Raw genomic sequence first — 13,300 nt, 5'->3', positions numbered from 1 at the left:
GGTCTTGGGGAGGTCCGATGAGGGGAAGCATGCAGAGCAGCAGACACTCAGGCTGAGTGAGACCTATCAAGGGCAATAAGGTCAAGGAGGGCAGTGGCTTTCGCTTATTTTCCACTATATCCCCCTGATCCTGAAAACAAGGCCTGGAATACACAGGTGTTTAATAAATGTTCACTGAACCAATGAATAAAATACAGGCAAGCTATATATAGGTTATCCTGTAATACACCACTAATGACAGTGAGGTAGTAGTCACTGCCTTACGGGAGGTAATGACATTTCGCAAATCATTAAATATTAAACCTCTTTGCAGAAATAGGAGAAGGAAAAAAATTGCCAATACACCATGCTAATTCAACCATCATTATCTCAGTGTTTTATAATATGCATTTAAAATTTATTTGTAATCAGAAAATTTTGGATAGGAAATACGGCACTTATTTCCAAAAGAACCAATCTCCTTTACCTACACATATCACTAAAAACAAACTTAAGTGATGTCGCCTAAGTAAGTCTGAACTAACCTTTGATAATCTCTGTCAGTGCATGTGGTATAAATCATAGAAGACTTACTGGTTAAGGAGGTATAACACATGTATTCTCTTGCTGACTTCTATTGTAAGGGTTTCCATGTCTCATTGGCAAAATTAGAGGATTCATAATGAGGGATTCATAATCTCAAAGGTCTTAAGTCTGAAATTCAATGATTCCTAGAATAGATTTTATTGTTTAACATTGATTGTAAAGTAGCTTATAAATATATTTATATATTTATGCATGTAAGTTTATATATTTATGTATGACAGTAAATATAAACTCAGATATAGGAGCTCCTTCCATGCAGAAATAGATTTTGGAAATTCACATAAAGACCACTTCTAACATTTCAGGACTACTTTTTACCTGGAGGGACAGCAGTGAGTAATTTCACTTACCAGAAAGACTGATTATTGGTAATTTAAGGTTCCAAAGGTAAATCTTTACCCTTATAAGCCAATAAAACAGAAAATTAATTCAAAACAAAGTGACAACATACCAGCTAGCTCCTAGTCTAAGGGACAGAGTGAAGATAAAACATTAATTGGTGCAGAAATGAGATAAAGAAAAATTTACCATATGCTCCTACATGGAGTAGGGTAAAGCAGGAAATTCTTCCTTGCAGTAGAATTCAGGAACAACCCTCTCCCCTACTTTTTGTTTTTCTCAAGACTAAATCACTTCCTCTGGAAAATAACCTGGCAGTTTGAGGATTATTTCATTAATTTAGGTATAATCTTTCTTTTGGAGAATTCAGCGGAATTGCTTTGAACTGAAGTTTAATCTCCATTGCTACCACCCCCAGTCAAGTGAGAATGACAGGACCAGGAAGATTTAAATAAACGACGCCCTCAAGGGTGACAAAAACGCTTCTGCTGTGGAGATTGTTTCTGTTGAAACTTTAAATAGCCTACTCTCGTCACAATTTCAGAAGCAGCATAAATAATTCGTGCTGCAAGCTGTTAAATCGAAGTATATCAAAACTGCTTCCGAACCTGACTGCTGAAGCCGAATTAGGACTAGCAGCCACACTCCAGGATTTCCAAGGTAGCTCAGGAAAGAAAGAGAATCTGGGACTCTTCAGAAGCCCCAGATTGCACGCGTCTTCCGAAACCAAACGCCAAGGTGTTTACCAACATATGTTAACCATATTAATAAGCATAATTACCCTATCAGGTTGCAAAATTCATGTATATAATAGCGACTTTCCTACCGCACGTCGCCAGCAGGCAATGGATCTCCGCAGCCACCCTCGGCCCCAGGCCCGGGCTTCGGGGAAGCCCATGGTCCCGCCTCCCTCCAAAACCAGCCCCAGGCAGCCCGCCCGTTCCCAGAGTTCACCACGGTCTCTTGCCGCCCCCTGCTGGGCTCTTCGCTTCAGGCTTGCAGAGGGCTGCGGCGCGGCCGCCCGGGGGCGCAAAGAAGGCGACGCCACCGCTACGCGACCGGAAGTTAGTCTTGTTCATTTCCGCCTCTCGGTCTCGCCCCAGGCCGTAGAGGCGGAAGTAAAGCCATATTCCGAGTATTAGTACAGTCCAGGTTGAGGTCTGTGGCTGGCTGCACTTATGCTCTTTATTTTTAGAAGTGGGTCTGGGTGATTTTGATGTATGGTGGAGTCCCCTTCCTGTGCAGCCCCTTGGCGAGTCGGTTTTGGGGAGGAAGGGGGAGCGGGAGAACCCATGGAATGGAACCCGTGTAATTACTATATTAAGCGAGCTAATACGAACTTGTGACAGAGTTCCGCCTTTTTCCCGATTTTCTAATTTTAGGAATAATCCTTACCTTCTAAGTTGTGGGGCTGAAGTAAGACAGTATATGTGAAGCACTTAGCTCCAGTTTTACAAACAATGCGTGATTACGCCACCTTTTCCCGTTAATACTCACGGGCGTGTTCTTGCCGTTTTACTCTCGGTATCTCAGAGATGCTTAGTACATAAGCGGTGACGCTTTTCACAACGTTATGCAGTGTTAGCTGGGATTGATTTCTTTATTCTGTATCACGAAGTGCTGACAGTATTTTGCCCTCCACCCCCCCTTTTTTTTTGCCATTTTTAGGGACAGCTGTTTTCCAGCTCTTCAGGAGAAATGGAACATCCTCTTTAAGACAAATTAGGTGAGAAATGGAGTGCTGTAAAGATCTCCAAACTTCCTTTGTTTTATCTAAAGACCAACTGGAATGTAGTACCCTGGGGCAGTGATTAGCCATCTCCATTAAAAGTCCCTTTATCAAGGGAGTGCAGCAGAGAACAAGGAAATCTTATTCCTCAGGCCTTACAAGTTATGAGTACAGAGGTTTTCAGTGTATTTGTTAATTTTGGACTTTAGTCCTTGGAATAATGGTTTTGGTTAAAGAGTGAACTGAAATATTTAAATAAATTATGGAATATTATTTTTGAAATTTGTAGATTGAGACAGTTGATACTTTTTGCATTAGGTTGCTTATATACTTATTACCTTGCTAGATATTATAGGAATGTTTTTGAATGTTGATTAGGTGCTTAACTTTTTTTGTATTGAAAACTGAAAAACTGATAAAGGCCACATATTTCCCAGTACTTTTTGCACCCCTAAGCCAATTTAATTTGTTCTTAATTTATCTGGTTGCAAAATAACATGTTTATTAAGTAGTATCACAGTATTTCAGGAACAGTACATAGCCCCCATTAATCTCTCAGAGATAATTCTTACTGCCTTTTTACCTTCTTTTTATATATTAATGTCCCCCCCCTTATATAAGTGATATTATTTTAACTGTACTGTTATGTGGTTTGCCACTTACAATATCTTGGATATCTTTCCATTGTGTTAGATATGCCTCTTTTTAAAAAAATCAGGTTGTATAGCATTAATATTACACAGATGTATCACAATTTATGAATCATTCTGTTGGTGGGTTTCTTCTTTTCTGCTATAGCAAATGTTAGGATAGTCATCCTTTTTAATAACAAATGTGTGTTGTCCTTTTATTTCTTCTGGATAATTTTAAAGAAGTGAAAATGCTGGTTAAAGGATATGGTGGATGGTCCCAAATTCCCTTCCAACAGTGGTATTTGGAGAATTTCCTGCATTTCCTCACATGCTCGTCAACCAACCACAAGCGAGAGAGAGCAGGAGGAGAGGGGAGGGGCGGTGGGAGAAGGAGAAGCAGACTCCGCACTGAGCAGGGTGCCTGATGCAGGGCTGGATCCCAGGATCCTGGGATCATGACCTGAGCCGAAGGCAGACGCTTAACTGACTGAGCCAGTGCCCCTGGTTTTAGATTTTTTAGTAATAAGTGATAAATGACTCACTTCAGCAGTATTTGTTAAGTTAAAGATTTGTGGGAAGGTAGTATTTGAATGAGACCTTGTACTTATGGATAGATATGGGAGGATGGGCCTTTCTGAAAGAATAGCTTCCACAAAGGCAAGGAGACAAAAATGGGCAAGAATGTTTAGAATTTGAGGTTTGAGAGGCAATAATGCCTCGTGTTGTGAGGTGGTAGACTAGAGCAGATAGCTAGGAAGGTAGTTGGAATGGTGTGGTGAGAGCGTTGAGGGTGAGTGTGAAGATTTTGCTTTCTAGGGGAGAGCTATAGAGGTCTTTAATCAGGGAATAAGGGATGTAATCACTTCTTTGTTTTATAGCTATGCTATGGTGGCAGTTTTTCATGACTGATGTTAGAGAAGCAGGTTAGGTGGCTGTTACAGTCTGGGTGAGGGAGAACAGCAAAGAGTAGAGATGCTAACGAAGATACTGAGGAAGCTGAATCTACATGATTTAATGACTTTGGGGTTGAGGAAGAGGAAGAAAGTAATCACTTTTAGATTTTTATCATGAGTGACTATTACGATCAAGTGGTAGTGATTCCATTCATCAGAAGAGGGCTAGTTTGGGGGCTGGTAAAGATGTTCAGTTTGGTTTTAGACATGTTAATTCATGTGGAAGATATTTCCGCAGCGAGCGAATTATACATAAGACATAGATTCAGGAGAAACCTTAATAGATATATGACTCCTTTGTGAAGAAATTTGGCATATATTTTTACTCTTAGTCTGTTATTAATACAATTCCTTTTGAACTTTCTGTGGCTTGCTCAGCCTGTTTGTCATGGTGCTAATCATCTCAAGAGTTTGTTGTCTAGAGTAGTTGTCTTCAGACTTTTGACTGTGTACACTCTCAGTAAAAAAGGTTTCATACATGTACCTCCAGTGTATGTATATTTATTTACTAATTATATACATGTTTTACAGTACTATTATATTGTACATATAAAACACATAAAATGGAATTTTTAAAAGGCTAAGACAGATATAAATTAGAGTGTCACTGCTTGCTTCCTATAGCCCATTGGATCATCTTTCACCCCTATTCCCAAAGCACGGGTCTTATCTACCACTGTCAGTGTTCTGTACCATTATCCAGTAGAGGTCACCCTTGTGTATCTGGAAGAGAGAACAGATTGTTGAGCTCTGCAGGTAGAGCCTTCATTCTGTAGTTAGAATGAGGATCTTATTTTTCAGTTTCTAAATTCATGCATTTTTGGAAGAAGTTGTAGTTAAAGAGTAGTATGTGGAATTATGGAGAAATACAGAATAGTGAACTCAGAGTATGGGGCAATCTAAAATGTGCTGCTGTTTGATGTTTATTTTGTGAGTGTCTTGCATTTTTGTTTGAATGTTATTTGATAGTATAGTTTGGGAATCTTTTTCTAATTCTTTGAAGATCTGTAGATTACCTGAGATATCGGAGAGTTCCCTGACAGTAGGCATACTCTTAAATTCTTGTTATCTTGGTGTAATTAAGGGATGGATGGCTGGCTCAATCGGTGGAGTGTGCAACTCTTGATCTTGAGGTTGGGGGTTCGAGATCTCGAGGTTGGGTGTAGAGATTACTTAAAAATAAAATCTTAGAAAAAAATAGTGTAGGGCAGACACAGAGAGGCTTTCTTTGACACTGATCTTGAAAGCAGTATCTCAAGCCCAGAGATATTAGTGGTGAGTTGGAACCATCTATTTCTATTTTTTATTTTTATTTTTTAAAGATTATTTTTAAGATTTCATTCATTTATTTGTCAGAGAGAGAGAGCACAAGCAGGGGGAGCTGCGGGCAGAGGGAGAGGCAGGCTCCGATTAAGCCACCCAGACGCCCCTATTTTATATTTAATTGGAGAGGTGAGAAGGGAAATGCTTCCTTTAAGTGATAAGAGCCCATTGTTAGTAATTAGCAATTAAGAGCTAGGTTTGTCACAGCTATATAAAGAGGAAAAAGTACAATTAAAAAATACATGTGTTTTATGACTCAGACCACAATTAAAGAACATAAATCATCTGACAAATTGAATAACAGAAGAAAATTTTTCTGTTGCTTTCCTGATAAAGTATTTCCTATAAATGCAGATACTTATTTTAGTAGGTACCTATGGTTATTATCATATATAAATTCATACATTTTGGGCCCCGTTTCTAAATGATTAGGAAAATGAGTTATTGAGGTTTTAGTCACTTGCCTGAAGTTATGTGTTGTGAAACAGATGCAGAGAGCCCTGGGTTCATCTTTTATAATGTGGCAGGGTAGAGGAGGATGGTGAAAGTAACTCTTCATTGTTTATGTGCTCTCAGCACAGTTCCACTGTGTGGATTAAATAGTGCAACTAGATCATTTTGAAGATAAAAATTGGTTTGGAGTAGTTGGGTTACAACCCAGGGGGTAATAGGGTAAACTGAAGGACATGGGATTGAGATTGGGAACTGTTGACCAGAGGTCTATATAAAGCTAAGAATTAAGACTAATGATAGCATGGGTTTAAAGAGAACCATGAGTCTAGAAAAAGGTGTTTAAGGTGGAAATTAGATAGTCTGAAGTGTTGATTTTCAAGGCTATATTTAGAGTTTGAGGAACCAGGAAAAGGGAACAGGGGCAAAGTAGTCTGGTAGCTAAGGCAGAGGCAAGGCCAGAGATCTGGGAAGTTGGAAGACAAGGTAGAATTGAAAGCATTGGTTAGTAGGAATAAGCCAGAGGTTTGAAAACTAGGAGGATAAAGCAGAAGTAGGGAGGGTCAACTGGTTTTGGGTAGCAAACACAGGCAAGTCCAAATGTAAAGAGCAAGATAAAGGCAGGAATAGCTGTGGATCAGTGATGATGCTTATAATGCTTTTCTTCACATTAAGAATGGAAGCAGCCCCAGGCCCACAGATAATCAGAAGCAGTGAACTAAAGAGTGGGGGTGCAGTGGTTGAATTGTTACTGCAGCACCAGGAGAGCTGGAGCTATACATATTTTCTTATAGAAGTGACCATGATGCTTATAGGACCTTAATACGGTTTTTAGCTGTTTAACACATGCATTTGTATAATATTATGTATGTTGTTTTACACAGCATTCCAAAAGGTTTGGGATACCTGACCATTATGGCACCAAGAAACTTCTTGTGTATGAGAAGTAACTTTCTCTTTGGTTCAAGATGTTGGATGATCCGATTTTCAGCAGAAGTCCTCCTTAAATCAGTTTCATTTAGGCTTTTTAGTGTGAAGTGTGGTAATGCAGACAGGGAGTCTTTGGAGAATGAAGAATTAGTGAATAACTTACTTACAATGGGAGTAGACGTTGACATGGCAAAAAAAACGACAGCCTGGAGTTTTTAATAGGATGGGAACTAAAGAGCAGGACCTGAAGATGTTCCTTCTGTCCAAAGGAGCTAGCAAAGAAGTGATTGCTAGTATCATATCAAGATATCCACGAGCCATAACACGCACACCTGAAAGTCTTTCAGAACGGTGGGATCTGTGGAGAAGAATTATGACATCAGACCTTGAAATTATAAATATTTTGCAACGTTCTCCTGAATCTTTTTTTCGGTCCAATAATAACCTAAACTTAGAGAATAATATAAAGTTCCTCTATTCAGTTGGATTGACCCATAAATGCCTTTGTCGATTATTGACCAATGCTCCACGTACCTTCTCCAACAGTCTAGATCTGAATAAACAGATGATTGTATTTTTGCAAGAAGTCTGTTTGTCTTTGGGTCACAATAAGCCCAGAGATTTTGTTAGGAAGATAATTTTAAAAAACCCTTTCATCTTAATTCAGAGTACCAAACGGGTAAAAACTAACATTGAGTTTTTACAGTCAACTTTCAATTTGAATGATGAGAAGTTGCTTGTTCTGCTCTGTGGTCCAGGAGCTAAAATTCTAGACCTTTCCAATGACTATGTCAACAGAAACTACACAAATATCAAAGAGAAGCTGTTTTTTCTTGGGTGTACTAAAGAAGAGATACACAAGTTTATTTTACGCTATCCAGATGTGATCTTCTTGGGAGAGAAAAAGTTTAATGATAAAATAGACTGCCTCATAGAAGAAAAATTTAGCATATCACAAATAATTGAAAATCCTCGGATTTTGGATTCAAGCATAAATACTTTAAAAAATCGAATCAAAGAATTGGTAAATGCTGGCTATAACTTCAGTACATCAAACATTGCTCTTTTATCTTGGAGTCAAAAAAGATATAATGCTAAGTTGAAGAAGTTAAACATTGAATAGAACATTGTTCTGGGAAATTAAAAAGTGTCAGTCTTAACAATGTAGTGATACGTCATTTTGAATTTGGGCCTTTCAAAAAGAATTTTGGTTTCTTAACCATATATACATACATAATGATCCTTTGGATATTTTATTTTAAAGGTTCGTAAAAACTCATGGTCAGTATGTTCCAGTATAGTCTTCCCAGCTAGCTACCTTTTCTCTAGTTTGAATTAATACAACATCAGGTTATATGCTACAGGCTGTGACTGTCATATGAATAGTAGTTCCTGAGTGCCAGCGTGGGACAATATGTAGAAAGATAGAAAGTACAAAATAAGTTTTTATGGTTTCTGTTCAGATTAAAAAATCAACAGATTCATTTGGACAGTTCTGTTTCCTCTCGGGGTTTTGAATTGCAATTGATTTTTCCTGTTATAGCCACATATCTAATTGTGGTTCATCTTCAAAATAGAATGCCAGTAAAAATCTGATAAACCAAAAAGGAGGGTTTTTCATCTCAAGTTCTGCATTCTTCATTTAAACCATTAGTATGTTCCCCTTTCCCTCCAAGGTAGGCTCAATTTACTGTGGGTATATCCTGATTTTTTAAAGACAGTGGCAACTATGATGGGCAGAAAAATGGCTACCCAAAGATGTCAGTGTCTTAATTCCCAGAATCTGAATGTGTTCTGTTACACTGGAAAAGGATTTTGCAGATGTAATTAAGTCAAGGACCTTACGACAGGGAGATTATCCCAGATTATCTGTGTGGGCCCAGTGTTATCATATGGGTCCTTAAAATGGAAGAGGGATGTGATGTAAGGACTTGACCCTATTTACTGGCTTTGAAGGAGGAAGAGACCATGAACCGAGGAATGCAGGTGGCCTCTAAGAAAAATGGAAAAGGCAAGGAAACATTTTCCCCCTGGTGCCCCCAGAAAGGAACACAGCCCTGCTGGGACCTTGAATTTAGCCCACTGAAACTTCTTGTCAAACTTCTGACCTACAGAACCATAAGAGAATAAATTTGTGTTGTTTTAAGCCACCGAATATGTGACAATTTGTTATGGCAGCAAATAGATGAATATAGCAACTAAACAGTGATTAGTTGCATTATAGGTGGAGGAGTCACAATTTATGGTTCTTTCAGTATATCTGTTTTTCTTTTTTTTTTTTTTTAATTACCTGTTTTATCTGCATACCTTTCTGGAATGACTTAGCAAGTTGTTTGTAAAGACCTCTAAATGTCTGTAAAAAAATGAAATGTAAGTAAAAATCTAAATAAAGGAATATTTTTACTTAGTGTAGTTTAAAGAAATGGTTATAGTTCCTGTATTTTTTTTTTAAAGATTTTATTTATTTACTTGACAGAGAGAGACACAGTGAAAGAGGGAACACGAGCAGGAGGAGTGGGAGAGGGAGAAGCAAGCTTCCCACTGAGCAGGGAGCCCGATGGGGGGGCTTGATCCCAGTAACCTGGAATCATGACCTGAGCCAAAGGCAGACACTTAACCAACTGAGCCACCCGGGCGCCCCTAGTTTCTGTATTTTTATATTTAATGGGGGAGCCCGATGGGGGGGCTTGATCCCAGTAACCTGGAATCATGACCTGAGCCAAAGGCAGACACTTAACCAACTGAGCCACCCGGGCGCCCCTAGTTTCTGTATTTTTATATTTAATGGGCATTTTATCTAATATAAATAAAGAACAAGGAATTTGTAGATGCACCAACTTAAAAAATGACAGATGAGATGATGTCTGTATTTTGAAGACATTCATGATCTAGCTCTGATACAAACTGAAAGAGAAATGACAAATTATATGACCTTAATTACTTCCAGTTGTTTTCTAGAGACTTTTGTTTTCTAGATGTAGATTTTGAATTAAATAACGGTGCTAAACCTTTGAAGACATTTCCTAAGTGATGCCTCAAAAAAACTTTCTCCTGCCACTGATAGAAACAAAATGCCTGTTTTTTCAAGGCCATTTGATGTCAATGATACTTAAACTTATTGCCAGTACACTATTTGATGGCAAGCATGGCATGGTTAAGAAAACATTGGCTTTAGAGAGATACTTCTTTGGAGTGGTATATCTGGGCATCATTCCTGACCAGCTCTGTATGTGTACATATTTCAATTTCACTGAACTTGTATTCTCATTTGTAAGATTAAAAATTGACCTTGCAGAGTTGGCAAAAATCAGGTAACATAGAGTCTATAAGTCTTTTTGTAGGTAGTAACTGTTCATTGACAGCTATAATAAAGTTACAGTATTTTACAAAACAGCTTTATTGATACATAATTTACATATAACATCAAATTATTCAATTCAACATACTATTTTTTAATTCATAGAGCTGTATAATCATCACAATCTAATTTTAGGATACGTGTTTGCTCCCTAAAAGAAACCCTTTGTCCATTTGCAGTAAATTCCCATTGTCCTCCCCCTTCCCTAGCCCTAAGCAACCAATGATCTATTTTTTATCTCTCTAAATTGTGTATTCTGGACATTTCAAATAAATGGAATCATACAATATGTGTTTTATTTTGTGACTGTCTTCTTTCACTTAGCATAATGTTTTCAAGTTTTGTCCATGTAGCACATATCAGTATGGTGGTATTATTGGGAATAAATGTTGTTATTGTTAGCCAAGTATTAGTTCCCTACATATTCTGAATTTTATGGGAGTATTTTCGGAGTCATTTCTTTGGAATCTAACAAGTTTGTAAGGAACTTGAGGGAGGTGGGTAGCAGAGGAGATAAAAGATTATTCGGCATCAAAACTGGACAGCTACATGCAAAAGAATGAAAGTGGGCCACTTTCTTACACCATATACAAAAATAAACTCAAAATAGATTAAAGACCTAAATGTGAGATCTGAAACCATTAACTTTTGGAGGAAAACATAAGCAGTAATCTCTTGGGTATCAGCCTCAGCAACATATTTATGCATATGTCTCCTTACGCAAGGAAAACAAAAGCAAAAATAAACTATTGGGACTACATCCAAATAAAAAGTTTTGCACAGCAAAGGAAACCATCAACAAAACAAAAAGGCAACGTGAATAGGAGGGAGATTTGCAAGTGATATATCTGATAAGGGGTTAATATTCAAAACATATAAAGAACTTAATACAACTCAATGTCCAAAAAATAAAACAATCTGATTAAAAAATGGGCAGACCACCTGAATAGACAGTTTTCCAAAGAAGACCTACCAATAGCCAACAGATAACATGGAAAGATGCTCAACATCACTAATCATTAGAGAAATGCAAATTAAAGCCACAATGAGATACCACCTTACACCAGTCAGAATGGCTGGTATCAAAAAAACAAGTGTTGGTGAGGACATGGAGAAAAGGGAATCCTTGTGCATTGTTGGTGGAAATATAAATTGGTGTAACCACTGTGGAAAACAGTATGGAGGTTCCTCAGAAAATTAGAGAGATAGTAATATTCTATAACATTGTATGGTGACCATACTTACCACAGTGAACATTGAGTAATGTATAAATTTGTTGAATCCTTGTACATCTGAAACAAATATAACATTGTATGTTAATTATACTTCAATTAAAAAAACAAAGTGTTGATGGAGAGGAAAAAGGGGTTATTTGTCATGAGCATTATACCTATATAAGCTGATATACTACCTCTAGGATCAGTATATGAAATTAAATATCTGTTGAGTTGGGGTGGATGGGGGGAGCAAGCGTAATTTTAATTGTTAAGCTTTACGTCCAGAAATTATTGACAATCTCTTCTCCAGTATTTGCTGTATTCTTTTCATGTTTATGGTAAATATAAAGGAACATAAAAAAAGAGGGGACCCCAGGCATATATAGAGAGGTGTATGTGTATAGATATATATGCTGATCCTTAACTGGCCATTATTATACCTGAGATGGCCGTAGGTGATTGAGCAGCAACAGCTGTGGCCAGTGAGAGGTGGGATGCACAGCAGTACAACATAGCACATCTTTGGAATGTTGGGGAGGGACAACTTTGTAGCAACAAATGGATAATGCCTGTCAGGCAAGATTAACATGTCATACTTTTAAGGTTTGAGTCTGAGGGAGAGTCAATTCTTCTTTTAAAATTTTATAAATTATAAAAATTATATGAATTTAAAAAATTATAAAATTTTACAAAATTTTAAGTAATATTTTTTCATGAGTAAAAATAAAATCCATGTTTATAATGGGAAAAATGGAAAAGAAGTAAATCACAAAAAACAAGAACTATAATCTTATCTCCCAGAGATAATTGGTTAGCATTTTGGTGACTTTTCTTGTGTTTGTTTTTTTTTTTCCCCCAGAATATATCCAGGAGTAGGTATGTGGCATATATATTCAAACTGAGATAAAACTACGGTTTTTGTTTTTTTTTTTAAGATTTTATTTATTTATTTGACAGAGACACAGCAAGAGAAGGAACACAAGCAGGAGGAGTGGGAGAGGGAGAAGCAGGCTTCCCACTGAGCAGGGAGCCCAATGCAGGGCTTGATCCCAGGCCCCTGGGATCATGACCTGAGCCGAAGGCAGACACTTAATGACTAAGCCACCCAGGTGCCCCTGAACTACGTATTTTTTTTTAAAAGATTTTATTTATTTATTGACAGACATTGAGAGGGAACACAAGCAGGAGGAGTGGGAGAGGGAGAAGCAGGCTTCCCGCTGAGCAGGGAGCCTGATGCGGGCTCGATCCCAGGTGCCTGGGATCATGACCTGAGCCAAAGGCAGATGCTTAATGACTGAGCCACCCAGGTACCCCTCAAACTTTGTATTTTATAAATTGCTTTTTAAAAAACCTAATAGATCCTGAATGTATTATTTTTTAGTAATCAATTAATTACAGAGTCAATTAAGTATTCACCTGTAACAAATTTTAACATTGGCATGAAATTCTGTCATTTGGATAAACCAGAATTTCTCTAGTCAATCTCTCACTATTAAACAGAGTGAGTAAATTTTAGTATATTACTAAGTTTTTGAAAAGGCCCAGATTAGTTCAGTATTCCATCACATTATACATATTTTTTTAACCATTGTTATACTTCATAAGTTGAAATTTTGCTCTAGAAAACGTGAATGTTAAGACTGCTGCATTTTGCTGTTCTCCAAATGTCAGATGTATCTGCAAAACTTCCTTTTTAAAATGGAAATTATTGGGGCACCTGGGTGGCTCAGTTGGTTGGGTGACTGCCTTCGGCTAGGGTCATGATCCTGGAGTCCCGGGATCGA

At 37.7% G+C, this 13,300-nt stretch overlaps 2 protein-coding genes across 3 annotated transcripts in view; one reads left to right on the top strand and one right to left on the bottom strand.

Annotated features, from left to right (window-relative positions):
• AKAP9 (A-kinase anchoring protein 9) overlaps positions 1–1,788 on the bottom strand; it is a 197,697-nt gene extending 195,909 nt beyond the window's left edge. Inside the window, exon 1 of one of the 2 annotated variants that reach the window (XM_027574908.2) lies at positions 1,751–1,788. The gene's annotated coding sequence lies outside the window, so the exon portion shown is untranslated. Of the gene's footprint in view, positions 1–1,705 lie in introns of both variants that reach the window. The other variant, XM_027574907.2, reaches the window with a different exon arrangement.
• A 284-nt stretch (positions 1,789–2,072) lies between these two features.
• On the top strand, positions 2,073–9,494 carry MTERF1 (mitochondrial transcription termination factor 1). Its single transcript, XM_027574934.2, is given in 4 exon segments — positions 2,073–2,121; positions 2,593–2,650; positions 6,896–7,133; positions 7,135–9,494. Coding segments are annotated over 4 exon segments (1,245 nt in total). The 5' UTR covers positions 2,073–2,102; the 3' UTR covers positions 8,065–9,494.
• Positions 9,495–13,300: the final 3,806 nt, after the last annotated feature.

The sequence above is a fragment of the Zalophus californianus genome, chromosome 12, assembly GCF_009762305.2.
Source record: "Zalophus californianus isolate mZalCal1 chromosome 12, mZalCal1.pri.v2, whole genome shotgun sequence".
Taxonomy (NCBI): domain Eukaryota; kingdom Metazoa; phylum Chordata; class Mammalia; order Carnivora; family Otariidae; genus Zalophus; species Zalophus californianus.
This window is presented reverse-complemented; position numbering and strand designations above follow the sequence as displayed.